Source organism: Lactuca sativa, chromosome 5 (assembly GCF_002870075.4).
Source record: "Lactuca sativa cultivar Salinas chromosome 5, Lsat_Salinas_v11, whole genome shotgun sequence".
Classification (NCBI taxonomy): Eukaryota; Viridiplantae; Streptophyta; class Magnoliopsida; order Asterales; family Asteraceae; genus Lactuca; species Lactuca sativa.
In genome coordinates, this window is record NC_056627.2 from 78363602 (window position 1) to 78381608 (window position 18007).

General features: G+C 32.8%; 1 protein-coding gene across 1 annotated transcript; it reads right to left on the reverse strand.

Moving 5' to 3' along the window:
- Positions 1-9817: 9817 nt before the first annotated feature.
- Positions 9818-12779, reverse strand: LOC111885857 (la protein 1). Its single transcript, XM_023882083.3, has 10 exons — positions 12575-12779; positions 12409-12487; positions 11822-11971; positions 11571-11713; positions 11324-11472; positions 11132-11227; positions 10786-11053; positions 10570-10717; positions 10349-10427; positions 9818-10116 (listed from the first exon to the last, which is right to left on the reverse strand). Exons 1-10 carry the CDS (start codon positions 12623-12625, stop codon positions 9999-10001), a joined length of 1281 nt encoding a protein of 426 aa, XP_023737851.1. The 5' UTR covers positions 12626-12779; the 3' UTR covers positions 9818-9998.
- Positions 12780-18007: the final 5228 nt, after the last annotated feature.

Here is an 18007-nt window from a genome sequence, read left to right on the forward strand (position 1 = left end):
TGCAAGTTTGGATTTGAGATCTACAGAGAAAGGGGCTACACTTAGAGGGATAAAGTTCAAAACTTTCCTCTTCTTTTGGTTTGTTGTTGCATGTGTCATTTCTAGGGTTAAGAACCCCAAAGGTGGAGACTTTATGAGTGTAAGGTGCTCCATGGTCTGAGATCTGTCCTTTTTCAGTGATATTAGTGTTTTAGATCCATAAAGTTTCCATCTTGGTTGTTGATATGAGGTCATGCATGAGTAACAAGCATTCTAGAGTTAGAGAATGGAATATTATGGGAGTTGGTGACTTGTTCAGCCATGCAAAGGCTTAAAGTCATCAACTTTATGGATTAAGAGGCTTAGAAGTGGTCAGATCTAGAAGTTGGACGTGGGTCTTAACTATTTAAGACCTCAAGAGCTAAAGGGCTTAAGCAGGGGAGTACGCCGGGCGTAATCCCAGTACGCGTCGCGTACTGGGTGGCGTTCCTCGATTCTGAGAGGCAGCCAGGTACGCTCAGCGTACACATCTAGTACACGCAGCGTAACCCGGAAAGTTGACTTTTGGTTGACTTTTAGGGTATGGTCTATAGTGAGGCCTTTTGAGTTATGAGAGGAGTAAAATGGTCTTTTACCCTTCTGAGAGTGTCATAAGAGGACATAGTCTAGCCTTTGAGAGTTATATTAAATAGGGTATTTATTTCATGTGATTAGGCGGAGGCTAGACCAGAGTTTACTGGGTCAGAGATTTACCGAGTTACCAAAGGTGAGTCTTCTCACTATACTTTACTTAATGTGGTAAATAGAGTATGTGACAGTGTATTTCAGAGTTAGGTGCCAGTGTATTTGCATGCTATTTTTGTGTTATGATTATTGGGATATGTGATATGCAAGATTCAGAGTTTACAGAGTTAGGACCAGTGGGTCCATAGAGTTAGGACCTTTGGGTCCACAGAGTTAGGGTCAGAGGGCCCACAGAGAGTTGGGACTAGAGGGTCCCACTAAGACACATTGACCAAAGGTTCAAACAGAGTTATAGCCTCGAGTGGCTAATATGTGTTAGAGTGGTATTTTGGGGAACTCACTAAGCTTTATGCTTACAGTGTTATGTGTTATGTATTTCAAGTACCAGTGATGAACGCGATCTTGGATTGACCAAGTGGATTTGACCAGGTCGGGCTTTTGAGCCTGCATATTGGGTTGGGTCAGGCAGACTTTTATGCAACTCCACCGAATAAATGTGATGGTTCCATATTTCATCTTAAATCCTTAAAGCATATTAATAAAATAAATATATATTAAAAGGGAAAAACATATTTCATCTTAAATCCTTAAAGGATATTAATGACCTCTAACATATGTAAACATGGCATATAAGGGATATGTAATGTGTACATGCAACTATGCATTTTAGGGATGTGTAACATGAAGCCCTAGGGCATATAAGGCAATCAATAAGTATATGCAAACAATTAAACAAGAGAAAAAATAGATATATATATATATATATATACAATGACGAAGTGTGATACCAACAATACAACACAAAAAATGCAATATAAAAATGAAAAGGGGGAAGGGGGGGTTAAAGAAATGGAGGAAAAGTAAGCATGTAGAAAAATGAAAAACCCATATCGAGCGCACAACGTATGACACATACAAATATGACCTAGGCTAATCCACTACACTTATAATAGACCACACCTACAGAAAGTGCCATCTCCTTCATCAAATTTAAAGACATGACGGAATTAATAAAGATTAAGAGAAGATTATACATGAATGATGCGTTGGATTATATTGATGATGTATTATGTTGATTAATTGGGTGATTATGTGGATAGTTTTGGATAGGGCTCTGCTATTCAGAAATAGACAAACTATTTCAACAGAGGGAGAACTTTGAGATTCAACTCAAGTCTTAAACACTCAAATATCTCTGGTTTATTTCTTATGGGCAAAGGCCCTATTTATAGGCTCGAAAGAGCCGGTTACAATTATTGTTGCAATCGTATGATTGCAATACGACAAACATATATTTACATTTTAGACCCCTAGACTATGGAGGGTCTTATACTTTATGTTACATCCTACCGACACTACTTTATGTCATATTCTACAAATTTAAAGACATGACGGAATTAATAAAGATTAAGAGAAGATTATACATGAATGATGCGTTGGATTATATTGATGATGTATTATGTTGATTAATTGGGTGATTATGTGGATAGTTTTGGATAGGGCTCTGCTATTCAGAAATAGACAAACTATTTCAACAGAGGGAGAACTTTGAGATTCAACTCAAGTCTTAAACACTCAAATATCTCTGGTTTATTTCTTATAGGCAAAGGCCCTATTTATAGGCTCGAAAGAGTCGGTTACAATTATTGTTGCAATCGTATGATTGCAATACGACAAACATATATTTACATTTTAGACCCCTAGACTATGGAGGGTCTTATACTTTATGTTACATCCTACCGACACTACTTTATGTCATATTCTACAAATTTAAAGACATGACGGAATTAATAAAGATTAAGAGAAGATTATACCTGAATGATGCGTTAGATTATATTGATCATGGATTATGTTGATTAATTGGGTGATTATGTGGATAGTTTTGGATAGGGCTTTGCTATTCAGAAATAGACAAACTATTTCAATAGAGGAAGAACTTTGAGATTCAACTCAAGTCTTAAACACTCAAATATCTCTTGTTTATTGTTTATGGGAAAAGGCCCTATTTATAGGCTCGAAAGAGCCGGTTACAATTATTGTTGCAATCGTATGATTGCAATACGACAAACATATATTTATATTTTAGACCCCTAGACTATGGAGGGTCTTACACTTTATGTTACATCCTACCGACACTACTTTATGTCATATTCTACAGACAAATACAAACAATAATTATACGAAAAATAACAAATAATAATTCCTTTCACAACGAAAGGACAAGTGTCTTCAATAATAATGGCTTTTTACGTCATTGCTTGCATCATTCCTCCCGCCACCAAAAGGACAGATTTTTCTGAACGATGTGTGCTTTGGTTATGGCTGGCGTTAGTCTTCCATGAATGGTGTTTCTTCGATATTTTCTTTACAGTGACTGCAATTGTGTCGTGGTGCATGCATGATGTGTTTACAAAGCTGTTTTTTTTAGATCATTAGATAATTCTGCTAATTGATGGGAAATTTTTTCGAACGGTTGTTAGAAAGTTTCAATTGCCTTTAATGCTTCCGGGGTTATTTCACTGTCTGTTAGAGAATATATAACAAAGTTTTTACTGGCATAATTTACTCTGACTCTTGACTTTTGATCTTTATCGTTGCCTATGCGAGATGATGCTAAATAAACACCGGCAAGTGCGAAAACTAGATGATCCTGTGTTGGTATTTCATGGGTTAGATCATCTTTTGTAGGTTTCAAACCATTGTTGATTCCCATGTTTACGAAGGTAATTTTTGGGACAAGTAGTTGTGAATCTTCATCAAAGATTGGATCACTAGAATGCATTTTTATGAATAATCCTCATTCTTGTTTGGCAAAGCGTGTCTTATAATTTCTTATTACGGTTTGTACAGCTGATGGACATTCGCTGATACAGTGGAGATTGGTTCCTTCTAAGTAGATGGTATCGATAAATCCATGGATAAAATCCCATAAAGTCATAGGATTGGATAAATCGGCTAGGAAGACTGCTTTGGGGCCTGGGCGCCTGGCTACTGGGTATAAACCCATTAAATAATGAACTTCTGTGTATGAGACAAGACTATCCCATAGTTTAGCAAATTTTTGGGTAGTTGTTTTTTTCATGGCTTCTTTTTCTTTGGTTGATGGAATGGTTTCAAGGGCGATTTTGGCATGTAATTGATTAAGAGATTTTGGAATGGATACAGGTTTTTGTGTGGTGGAAATAGATATGGGTTTTTGAGGTGCAAGAAGCACTGTTTTTGAACATTCGACATTATCTCTTATTACTGCTTTGTATGCTTCGTTGTATGAAGCTTCTGCTTCATTTTTGTTTTGTAGCTTTTATGAATGACATTTTTTTCAAGAATATATGAATTGGCGATTCCCCAATCGTCGTAAATTCCTTTGTTTTCTCCGTTGAATATCACATACCATTTCTTTATGTTTTTATGATCTGCTTAAAGTGGAGGATACTCCTCTGGATTGGATGTGAGGGGTTGTTTTTTCTATTTTAGGTATTGTATGTGGTGGACTATCGTCGGATGATATTTCTTGAATTTCTTCATTTGGTTGCTTTGTTGTTGAGTTGCTAGTTGCTGCTTCTTTGGGTGCTGAATAGGCTGATAAAATTTGTAATGTTTGTTTTAGCTGTTCTTCTTCACGATTGACTACTTCGAGTTCTCGATTGACTATTTCAAGTTGCTTCATTAGTGATGCTTTTTTCTCCTGCTTTTGTTTGAGTTGATGTTGTAATTGCTTCATGATTGCTTCCATATCGATATGTCTGATGCCTGAATGTTTATGCCTCTTGAGTACCTAAATGATTGCTTATATTTGTTTGCTTTTAATATTTCAAATGATGATATGAAAATTTTCATATCAATGTATGCTTTGGTGATATTTTTATATCACTGTATACTTTATCATTGTTTACATCGAATGGTATTTTCATACCAATGTATGCTTTAGCAATGTATACTTTGGATGGGTTATATATGAGGTTTCCCTCACGCTCTAATCCCAATAATGTTTTCTCCATAGGATTATTTATCTGCATCTGAATCAGAATCAGTTGTATATGCATAAATTTCTAAGTCTGAATTTATATCTGAATCTTCTATAGGTTCATATCCTAGATCATATGCAATTTTTAATAAATTTGTTTCTTTTTCCTTCTTTGTCTTTTTTGGACATTCATAAGCTTTATGTCCGTCTTCTTGACATATCCAACATTTACAATCCTTTTTATTTGATGGGCAATAATTTGTTTTAGATTGATATTTTTTTATATTGTTTTCTATTTCGAAAATATTTTCTTTCTCCTTGCTTATAATATTGTTTATATTTAGGTTTATAAGTTTGTTTTTTCCAAGTTTTCTTTTTATATTGTTGTTTTTTATTATCTTTACAACCATATTGATTAACTTTATTAGAAAGGGTGTCACAACATAAATCAATTTTTGCATCTTGTGTTGTTTTTTGCTCTAAACATTTTTTCTACATCCATGCTTTTAATATACTTATTCGTGCTCCTAAAGTATCTGCAATTTTATTTTGTTGTAATGCTAGCTTCTTGGAAATCTTTTATAACACGTTGACTTACTAATGATGGTAATTTTTGGTAAAACATGTCTAATGCTATCTTTTTTCTAGTGAAATCTAGATTATAATAATGTTCAGAATATTCACATATAAATGGGTCTAAATAACACATGTTACAAATTCGTAAGTTAGTTAAATGTCATAATGATTCTAGTTGAAAAGCTTCCGGAGATGTTTTATATTCTATTTGTTTTCCTATAAATTCTTGAATAAGCCGATTTAATACATTTTTAAATGTTTCCATAGCATCAGTAGTAGTTATCATCATTGTTTCGGTTTCGTCAAGAGATGAAAGAAGACGATATGCATTACTTTGTGTTTTATGAATGATATAATTAAGAAAATGTGTTGGGTGTAAATTTCTTAATTCTTCAGCTAACTGAATTTATACTCCTATTTTATTACTCCATTCTTGAATTTTTGCTTTGGGATTTTGATCACAATTAATAAAAAGAATATCTAAATTTGTTGGGAAAGTAAATAATTTGGGTATGTATTGTGGAGGTATTTTTTCCCATTTGTCTTGTTTATTTTTAACCATTCATTGTCTATATAAAAAATTTTCTTCTAATGAAGGTGGTCTATAAATATATTGACTTTGATAATCATCTTCAACATATGATTGTTTTCGTTTTAATCCAAAATTGTTTTGTGAATTTATGTACGGATTTGAATAAGGATTTTCGTCATCTAAAGAAAAATCATATATTACTTCTGCGTCATTATTATCTGAATTATTTTCTGTTTCTGTATTATTTTCTTGAGTTTCGGATGGAATTTGTAATGCTGCAAATAATTTAGTTAATGTTTCTACTTTTTCTTGTAAAGTTTCCATATTAATAAGTTGTGTGAATTTTTAGAAATGAAATTTTTAGTTTCTTTTTACTAACGAAGTAGTTATTATTAGTGATTTTTCTATTTCTTGCGACATATTTAACAGATTAGTTGTGTTATTTTATCTTCAAGATTTTTTATTTGTTCTTGTTTCCAATTTATACTATTATTTATTATATGTATTGCTTCAATCTTAGATATACAATTGATTATCGATATATCAGAATCGAGCTTTAAGTTTAATAAAAAAAATTAGATTGTTTTAATGTTTCACGAAAAAAATTTAATTCTTGTTTATTAATATTTAAACTTGAAAAACTTATGATTAAGACAAAATGATAGTTTAGTTTTTCTTTTAAAGTTACAACTAAAAGTTATAGATTTTAATAAGAGGGTTATGGTGGTTTAGTTATTACTCTAATATTTATAATGGTGGTGATGAAACCAAACTTTTCATACGGAGAATTAAAAAGTTTTTGACAAATGTTTCTGACTTATTGGTACATAATAGTAATTGTTTCATTTAAAACCTTTTAATGAAATAGTTTAAATTGTAGGTAGATCGGTTTTAATATTGAGTTTATGATGATAAATGAATATTAATGAAGACTTGCGACGATGAATATTCATAGTAATATTTACGATGATACATGATGAACAGATGTTTATAAATGATACCAAAATTTTTATACGGAAAGTTAAAAACTTTTTGAGATATGAAATGTGAATTTAACTTCTTGGTACATAGTCATAATTGCTTTAAAAACCTTCTTACGACAAATGTTTAAATTGTTGGTGGATAGGATTTTAATATTGAGTTATGACGATGAATATGAATATGTATTAACATATATAAAAAAAGATGAATATTCATTATCATGTTTATGATGCTGCATATGCATATATTCTTATGAACGAAAGATTGAGTATGCAAAATAATAATAAGAACGTTACATAGCTCTGATACCAAATTTAAAGACATGACGAAATTAATAAAGATTAAGAGAAGATTATACCTGAATGATGTGTTGGATTATATTGATGATGGATTATGTTGATTAATTGGGTGATTATGTGGATAGTTTTGGATAGGGCTCTGTTATTCAGAAATAGACAAACTATTTCAACAGAGGAAGAACTTTGATATTCAACTCAAGCCTTAAACACTCAAATATCTCTTGTTTATTTCTTATGGGCAAAAGCCCTATTTATAGGCTCGAAAGAGTCTTACAATTATTGTTGCAATCGTATGATTGCAATATGACAAACATATATTTACATTTTAGACCCCTAGACTATGGAGGGTCTTACACTTTATGTTTCATCCTAACGACACTACTTTATGTCATATTCTACAGACAAATACAAACAATAATTATACAACGACAAATAACAAATAATAATTCCAGGGGGGTAGAGAAATGGAGGAAAAGTAAGCATGTAGAAAAATAAAAAAACCATATCGAACGCACAACGTATGACACATACAAATATGACCTATGCTAATCCACTACACTTATAATAGACCACACCTACAGAAAGTGCCATCTCCTTCATGGCTAACCTCATGATAGCATCCTAACTTCCTTCTTTGACATCATTTCCTCTTCTTACCATCAATCGTTATCTTTTCGACCCTTCTAATTGGCATTGATAGCCTCCTTTTGACATGTCCACCACCACATTTCTCCTTCCCTCAAAATTTGATGATCGACACCACCCTAAATGTATTCTTGATTTCCACATTCGTTATCTTATACAACAATGTTCTACCGCATGTCCACCACATCATCCTAAATTTTGCTACTTCTATCTTCCTACCATGCTCTCTGCTCAACTAATAGTCAGATCCATATATCATAAATGGTCTAACTGCCATCTTGTACGATTTTCCCTTTGGTTTCTGCAACATCCATTCTTCGAAAGTGCTTATTTGGTGAATTCAAGGAAATTAAGAAAAACCTTAGTTCACGACACGCACTTTCGAATGTCACATCGCGTGCAGTGTTAAATGTCACGATGTGGAGTCGGATAGAGCGCAAACCCTAATCTCGGGCCTTGAGCCCTATATAAGGAAACTAACTTCTAAGGTTAGTCATTTCCTTCAGCATCCATCTCCGAAAATCCTTAAACATCAAAACCTTTGCCTCTCTTCTTCCTCCTTGTGCCTTGGTGGTGTATTGGTGACATTCGGTGAAAAATCAAGTGCCTTTTGTGCTCAAGATCCAAAGTAACCTCCTGTGGACCTTTGTAAGTCGTCAAGTTCCTGCCTTTTTGTGTTTTACTTCAAAGACATTTGTGTTTTACTTCTCTTTTTAGCTTGATATCTTATAGATTTCATTTTCTTTTTATTTTGTATCCAATCTCCTATTCATCTCCTCGTGTGTCATGACCTTCGTTATTACTGCCACTTTCTTTGACTCTCTTTTTAGGCCTCATTCTTCCAATGTCTCTTCATTGTCTTCACTACACTTAAAAACTCCTTAAAACAAGTTTGTTTAACCTAAACCTTAGCTTGACCATCTTGCTCCACCATCACAATTGTTCTTTGGCGACATACTAAGTTTGTCTTTGGCTACCTCTTCGATCTTGACCCATACTATTCCACAGTTGCTTTGCATTCCTTGCATGTTTAGCACTAGCTTTCACTTCCACAATCACTTTATCTCTAAAAGCCTCGATTGTTTCCTTTTCAAGTTTTTTCAAAGAATCATTGGTCTATGTACTCCCTTTGCATGCTCCTCGAGAGAAATCCATAGCAAACAATTTGTTGTGATGCATAAGCTTTCTAAAAATAAGATCACCTTACAATCTTTTCATACCTACGCAACTATATGTTTTCAATTTAGGTGTTATGTCCTTCTCTTTGGAAGGTAGTAAAAATAACATCCATTTGCAAACGAGTTTATGACCAAATCATGTGTTGTAGCAAACTTAAGAAGCGAGCGACCCTCATCATTCCTAATACCGAAATTGTAGCCTCTATGTACACACGTACGCCCGACTATCTATGTGTCTAAATTGTAGACAACAAAATTATAGCCTCCATGTATGACCATCACATCATGTGTCAAGACACCCACTTCATTCCTTACCTTTTCTAGTTCTAATACTACTACTTATACCCATTACACTATATAGCTTTTAACCTCTTCCATTTAGTCTCTTAAATACAAGCTATGCCACTTTCATTTCCTTAAAACCTTCATTACATCTGCCGACTTCCCATTCGAAGAACCTACATTTATGGTATATCTTCTCAACTTAATATCCTCTACTGTATACAGCACTACCCCTTCCCCTAGAAATCCATGTCTCAATACTAAGCAGACATGACCTTGATCTACAAAGATACTAGGATGCGCAAAAGGAAAGCAAGCTAGGATAAATGAAGACCTATAGTTATTTTAGGAAATAAGCATCATACACAACTTCTACACCCTTCATACTTTGATGAACTTTTAACATGATGTGGATATTCTAAATCATACTATACATGAATTCAACCATCTATAGGTAAATCGATTTGATCTTTAAAATACAACCATCTACAACTACAAAATCTAGCCTAAAAAGATTATTTAAGACATAAATCAAAGCATGTTATATTATATATAAGCAAACTTGTATATAAATCACAACCAAAGTAAAGCATGGTCAAGTAAAAGGAGCATTAGTCCCCATATATATACTAGAAACTGAAAACAAAACTTCAACTTGCATTAAAAAAATACGTTGCTATAATAGTTTTATGATATAGTTGCCACAATAACAAAAATAACATATTAATACGGTTTTATGGTTGAAAAAGTAACCATGTCCTAAATTAAACATTAAAACAGACCCAAGTTAGGCTCCATTGGTACCAGATTTACCAGGTTCAAGCAGCTGCAACTTTATGAAACTTGTTTGGTCGATTTCCAGAATTATTATTGTCTCTTGATCGATTATTTTTCCCATTAAATTGTCTTCCACCTCTGTTGTTCTTTCCTCCTCCCCTAATAAACAAGATTTTTTATAATTTGTAATTATTAAAAAAGGCAGAACATTCAATATGTTATTAACTTAGCCACTAAAGTTTGAATACAGAAAATCAGTGTAGTTTATCCATTTTATAGATTTAGCCATTGAGCTTACTATATTTTATAACTATTAATATCACGCTAGTGGCTATATCGATAAAAATATAAAATAGTAAAAAGAAAAGTTTTAAAAAATATATAAATTAACCTGCTCCAATTGCCTTTATTATTTCCTCGGAATTTCTCTTGACCACGGAGCATATTCCAGTACTCCTTTTCAGCTTCCCCTGAAAACAATTTACACATTTACCCTTACTTCTCCATATTTCTCATACCACAAATAGGAAAAAGAATAAATAAATTAAGATTTAAATTGAAATACAAAGATTTTTCATTTTTGCATTTAAAACATGAAATGTTTTAACTTACCTGTTACTGTATCTAAAATAGCAACATAATTTTTCACAATCAGACCACCTTCTTCAGCAAGAACAGCAGCAGCACGTGCTTTCTGTGAACCCTCTGCTTCTTCAAACCTAATGTATCCTGATTCCTCCCCCATCTTGAAATCAATATACTGAAAAAAAAATGGACCCCACTTTATAAAAATCAAAAAACAAAATATAAAAATAAATTATCACATACCTTAACTGTACCAAACTTTTGGAACACACTTTTGAGATCCTCACGTAAGACAACATCCTTATTGTCTTTGTACATGTCAGCAGACAATTTCTTAGTCTCTGTTTTTTCCTCATTCTCAGGAGAAGACTCCTTTTTATCTTCAGTACCCAATTCCATGGAATCAGGTTTCCCTTCTGTTTCCAATTTTACCTCATTACCCTTTTCAACTGAAGGATCTTCAGATGTAGTGCTCTTCAACTTAAATGCAACAATTAACCCTTTTGGGTATCTGTTAACATCACAATTTAAAAGATATTTAGACAAATATCTTGAATGAAAAGTTAAACAAGACTTTATAGTTACTTACTCTTCTTCTTGAGGACTGTTTTTACGATTTTGTAGCATGTTTCGGCGAGTTGACTCAGCTTCTTCTTCTTTAGCTCTTTGCTCATCGAACTCTTTCCTGAAATTGGTAAAAGGAAAGATAAAGACACAAAGTTAGGATCTCGAGAATCAGAGATACTTTTCAATTAAGAAATGACACAAAGTTATGGCTTACTTTGGTTTTAGTGCCAACTCAGCACCTCTAAAAGTCAAGCTTTGTGTCAAAATCTTTGTGGCATCCTCTTCACATGAGAACTCAACAAGAGCAGTTCCACAAAATACCCTTTTATCACCAACATGTCGAGGTAACCTCACACTGTTAACCTGAATTAGGAATAAGAAAAGTATGCTGAGATTCAATTTAAAAAAAAAGAGAGACATAGGAAATAGGAAGAAGATGTGATATGAAACATCCTTTTTACCTTGGCAGATTGTCCAAAAAAGGATTCGACCTCTTCAAGCTTTACATCATACTCAATTGGTGATGCAGCAATTGTTCTACTATCTAATTGCTCAATTGCCACTTCTTCTTTTGGGAGTTCTGTGGTCCTTCCAACCTTCTTTCCTGAAAGATAAATAGTTGTACAGATCAATACATAAGAAATCAAGTATTAATAATTAGAAGAAAGATTTAATATCAGAGAAGCCATGGCTTCTGTAAACTCATACTCACCATCTTCAGAAATTTTAAGAGTAGTTGAGTTCTTTAATGTCTCAGCCACAGCTTCCACTGTATCTTCTGGAACATCTTCAGCTTTTGCATCTCCTAATCCAAGATGACCTCTCATCCGGGAGAAAGAACATATCAATGCCAAGCTTACCACTGTACTTTTTGTTAAGTAAAGCATGAGTATCCAAGACAAGTTCACGTTTTTATATTCAAACAGAGACAGAAACACAAAAATGACAATATTATAGCAATCTTTTCTGCGTTTTAACTTAAGTACTTAACATCTAACACGAACTTCAACTTCAGCACCATCGATTTAGATATTTAATCGGTCACACTTTCAACTTCACAGGTTCTTATAGATAAACTATACAACAAAAGGTAGCCAATACCTTGACCTTATGACAAATACCACAAGTACCATAATGATAGAACTAGATTTGCTACAAAATCAATATTAAATGAATCTGAACTAGGCTTGACCTCAACGCTAAATATGTGTCTGTTTACTGTGTTTTAACTTAACATTCAAAGGAGCAGATGGATTATAAAGAACAGGTAGACAAGCATATGCAGATGAAAAAGGATACTGCCATCTTCACTCTCAGTAATTGTATTCTTAAGAAAATTATCCCTTGGAAGGTTACTATCACTGAAATAGAACTCGACCTGCGAAAAGATTATCAATGGTTAACAAAAAACACAGACTTGGTGAAGTTATTCAGCTGTATTAGAGATAAATCTCCGAGTTCAAACCTGTCGAATCACTTTCTTAACGGTTTCTTCATCCAATTGCTTCGCTACCATTTTCGCAATCTGTGTATGAGAGAGAGAAAGAGAGGCAGAGGAAAAGAAGATGCAGCGGGGAGTGCGGGAGCGATTTTAGGGTTTTGATTTGTGAAGACGAGGGTTTATGGAGGGCGTGGTTGTTTCAGTTAATTGGGGAAAATTCGAAAGCACGCCTCCACTTTTAATGGGTTTGACCAAACGGACCCTAAGAAATAACCATTAACAAAAATATCGTATATCAATAATGGAATCATTTATTATATTTTATTGTTGTCTTTTTAATAAGATTAAAAATATAAAAATAACTTTAGTCTAAAATTGTCGTTTATCCATAGTCATGACACATTCGAAACTAGTTTTTCATTCATATGGTCTCTATGATTTAAGTTAAAGAAATGGATTTTCAAATTGGGTCTGCTTTCAGTAGTTCTGGAGTCATCAGCATCTTGATAAATACACATAACAACAATCAATAATAAGATTCAACTAGTCTAGCATGCGCCATATTATGACACATGTAATATAGTGAGGAAACTCACTTAAATCGAAGACTAAAGGAAACACATCTTCACTCCCGCCCCCGCGAACCAATAGCACCAAACAAAGATAAATCATTAATCAATAATACAAGTCCTTCGAGTTTGACCCAAAGTCAGACTGGTTAACGATTAATGGTTAACAAAAGTCAACGGTCAACAAAGTCAACACTCACCATGACGTGGAGACCTCTTGGGCACATTGTGTGCATGTCAGGACAAAACAGTCGACATGCAGGACTCTACCACGATGTGGCAAGCCCTTAGCCACGTCGTGGTCCGTTGCCAAAGGCCATATTCTTCATTAAGAGCTTAATCCTTACATATCTAAACCCATAACTTTAGATCTAGTCCTTTTCAATGACTTAATGGGTAAAGTTTCCAACTTTATCCATTAGAACCTCACCCTAAGGCAAGATCTAAAACTCTAAGTACATTAAGTCTGTAATGAGGCTATAACTTAATCATACATACAAGGTACTTCGAACATGCCTATTTTTCTTATTCATCAGAAGCCTAATGACCTTAGAAAGCCATCACAAGCTCTGGAGTTCTTCAAACTCCAAGAGCACCCACGGAAGGGACCAAAATCATACAAAATGAGCTTAAACTAACATTAATAAGAAAAAAGGTCAAGGTGAGATCTTTATGCCTCCAACAAAAAATCTGAAGGAGATGATGGTACCAAGCTGGTCCCTTGCTCCCTTGCACCAAAATGATCTTTCACCTTCCTCAAACTTCACCAAAATCCAAGAACAAGCTATTCAATTAAGCAAACAATCTCATAAACATCCATGGAGGCTAGGGTTTTGTTGTTGAAGGGTTGGAGGCTGAAGAGGATGCCATAATCACTGAGATTAGGTGCTTATATATATATATATATATATATATATATATATATATATATATATATATATATATATATATATATATATATAAGAAACCCTAAAAGATCATGGGCTTGGGCTACAGTTGCTGCTACGTCGTGGCATTCCTCTTGCCACGTCGTGTCTGCCATTAAATGCGTGTTTTCATGCATTTAGCATGCTACGTCGTGGTGATCCATTCACCGGATCGTGACACTTGATTTTTCTCTAAAATCTTTCCTTTGATCTCTCTAAGTCCCCAACTGATCCATCCTGAAAAAACAGGTGTTACATACTTAAGGAATTAATGTTATTTGACATCACAACAAGGGTGCATGATGTATTTAAATAGGGATTGCATGAATTATAACAAATATATTATATGATATATCATGAAAATGATATATAAATTACCCAAAGAAGTTATATGGTTTAATTATGTGCTTGATGTTGTATATATAATTTAAAGATTATAGTTGGAGAGTTCAAATTAAATAAATTATTACTACAAAAGTCCAAATTTGTGTGGTGGTTTATCCGGAAGTGAGTTCACTATACCAGTTATGTCCTTTAACACATATGGGCTATATCTTACCTTCTTAGGAGTCTTGACCCATTATCTCGTGTCCCTTAGTTAACAAAATGGTAACATCAAAACATTCCCACTAAACTTTCTCTTAAGCGTCTACCACGACACCTGTCACACCATTTCTCTTTATCTTCATGTCTATTTTATTTTCCATTTTGGATTTCTTTTAGTCAATGCTATCACCGTAGCATCGAACAACACAATTCCCCTAACTATTGTCCACATACTATGACACAACATCACCTAGGGCTGTTCAGTATTCGGATAAAACCGAATTATCCAGTTGGACAATTTGGATTTGACTATTTGGTTCAGATATTTGGATTTTTGGATTGGTTTTCAACAAAACCGAATTATTATTTTGGATTTCAGATTGGTTTTGGTTTATAAAATGAGAACCGAATAGTCCAAACAAACCAAATAAACATTTATCATTTATCTATTTATAATATATATCTATAGTTATTTATTAACTTTGTAATTTATTTTTTCAAATATGTTCAAAACGTTTCATCCAATAAAAAAACATTAATATGCATTTTCTCTCAAAAGTTTTCTATCTATAAAATATTTAACTATAATATATCTTCTTATTAGTTGTTTATAAATTTCAAATCAGAACTAAAAATTTGTTTTTGCTTCTTGTGTAAAGTTGGGTAATATTATAATTATAAGTCGTTTTAAAATGTTTCGGTTTTTGAAAACTGAATAATAAAAACCGATCCAACCGAATTGTAATTGGATCGGATCGGATCGGATTTGAATTTAGTTTGGACTATTCGGATCCATGTTTTGAAAACCGAAATCAGTTTGGATTCACTTGATTGGATCGGATCAAACCGATCCATCCAAAGGAACACCCCTAACATCACCTTTGATGCATCGTTTTATCATGATAACTATGATATTAATCCCCTTTTTTACACTCGCAATATATATTTACGAGGAGAGCCAATTCATATGTCGTTTTGCAAAAATGACATTTCGTTCTTACACAAGAGCAAACCTTGCTATAACTCATATGACCTACTCATATCACTAGTAATGATCACTAGTAATGGCCCTAAACCACTATGGTTCCTTCATCCACCTCATAGTTTAAGCCTATGTATGGACATCCCAAACCTAATTTTCTTAAACTATGACTCTAATACCAACTTGTAACACCCGATATTTTATACATTAACATACAATGGTTTTATAAAACATTTTTTGTCAATGGGTCTCATTTATAAAATATTATCTCAGATTTTCCTCATTTCATTTACAAATACATTTGTACAAATATTCTTGTGGGTATTACAACTGATACAAATAAACCATAGTAAAGTTGAAAGGTTGCTTACGTCATGGAAGTTATGCCTAATTTCTATCCATTGACTCTCTACTATCTAACTCAATTCAACTCTTTAGGTTATATCTCAATACTTGGAGTACATAACATTTAAACAAATATGTAACACAATCATTGTCTCATGAGCTACATGGGTTTTAACTTCAACAATATAATTCAAAACGTGTTTTTAAAACAATTATGAATAAAACAAACCATTAATAAATTACAAGCAATTCAAATCAGAATATTGCAAGGCTCAAAAATCGTAAGAATCTGATTATAGGCCTTTTTACCCTAAAATTAAGAAACCGAAATCATACAGATATCCTACGTTCATATAGAATTCTCACTTCCTAACCCTATGAGAGAACCGATCACCTTGTAGTCCTATTGGAGTCTTACAACCCTTGTTTACTAAATCCAATTGGTCGAGAGAACTAATCATCTCGTCATTCTCCAGGGGGTCAATACATTGTATATATACCTCGCTGGCAAACCCAACTACGATGCTACCTCACGACGGGTGGTACCACCCTGGTAGTGTTGTGAATCCTTTGTTTCTTACACCAATCAAAGCACAACATAACATATTGTATGGTTATAGATATAATAAAATCAATGTCAACCGAACAAAAATTACAATTTTCTTATCTCACTTAAGGTGGAAAAGACAAAGACTCAGTTTTAGCATTTCCTATATACAACCTTATCATTAACAACCAAACTAAACCCTAACTATATAGTATTAAATAAAATAATTTTTGTTCACTTACACAACCAACTAAATTCAATTCCACACCTATTACAAACATATTTTTTATTAAATAAATATAATTCATAACTATTTATTATTCTAATAAAAGTGACTATAAATATTAAAAATAATTAATTTATTTTGAAATAAAATTTTGTTTATTTTAGATATAAAAATAAATAAACATAGATAAAAATATTTTACATTCGTTAAACATATTTTACAAAATAGATAAACTAAATTACAATCACAACATGAAATATAAAGTACATATATGAAAGATGCAAATTACATAATTACTCATCGTTGCCAACAAAAAAAAAATCATATATTTCAATCAAAATGTATTTAAAGTGATACAAGTTTCTATTGTGCCCTATTATTCATATAACTACACAGGTTTACAATTTAATGGGTCGAATATTAAAAAGGTTGTTCATCGTCTTTAGTAGATATTTTTTGTTGTCAATTTGTAGGCATGTTGTTTGAAAATAAAATAATCCCAAATTATTTTATCTAAATATATCCAAACATCCAATAAAAAGTCGACGAATGAAAATGGGGGTAAGTAAGATTTGCTAGATCATAAGATGAAGCCGACAAGTCTATGTTCAATAAAGATGATACTGACAACTTCATGTGCAATAAAAAAAATAACTTCATTCTCAATATCCTTTTCACTCATTCCACTTCTTCTTTGGATATACCAACCCACTTTTAGTCATTTTGCCAAGTCTTTTATAACGACCTCATATTTGATCTATGTTCCGACTATTAAGATTTTATGGGTTTTTTTCCAAGTTGCATCATATATTGCCTTCACTCGTGCCTACAATGTTGTTTCTTCCACACGAGTGATATCTTCACTAGCCATACACTATTATCATATTAAAGTGATATCTTCGACATCTCATTTATTATCTTTCATGGTCATTTTTCAGTATTTTGTGATGTTTGGAGATTTTATGTGACATTAAATTAATTTGAATTTGGAGAAAACAGAAGGTTTTCATAGTATTGAGAACTTGTGAATCTTTAGAGCCTCCAAAATCCAAATAAACATTTACATATTATCCCTCAAAATTAAAAGAGATTAGAAATATAGAATCCGGATGGGATTTGAATTAGCTCAATATTACACTTTATTTATAGAGAAAAAACATTTCTAATTGTTATTTTTTAAAAAAGATAATTATAGATTTTATAACAATTATATAATTATATAAAAGGAGGGTTCCCAATTCAACAGTTCTTGTTGTTGATTGGACCACTTCTATTTTTTATTTTTATTTTTTGTTTTTTTTTCTTCAACAATTATA

What these genes read in the sequence shown, in the direction of transcription:
- LOC111885857 (XM_023882083.3), bottom strand. Translation starts at nt 12,625, where the DNA reads ATGGTAGCGAAGCAATTGGATGAAGAAACCGTTAAGAAAGTGATTCGA. An exon ending in TACTGAGAGTGAAGATGGCA is followed by an intron (nt 11,972 to 12,408) that starts GTATCCTTTTTC and finishes CAAAAAGTACAG; the next exon opens with TGGTAAGCTTGGCATTGATA. An exon ending in AACAGTCCTCAAGAAGAAGA is followed by an intron (nt 11,054 to 11,131) that starts GTAAGTAACTAT and finishes TGATGTTAACAG; the next exon opens with ATACCCAAAAGGGTTAATTG.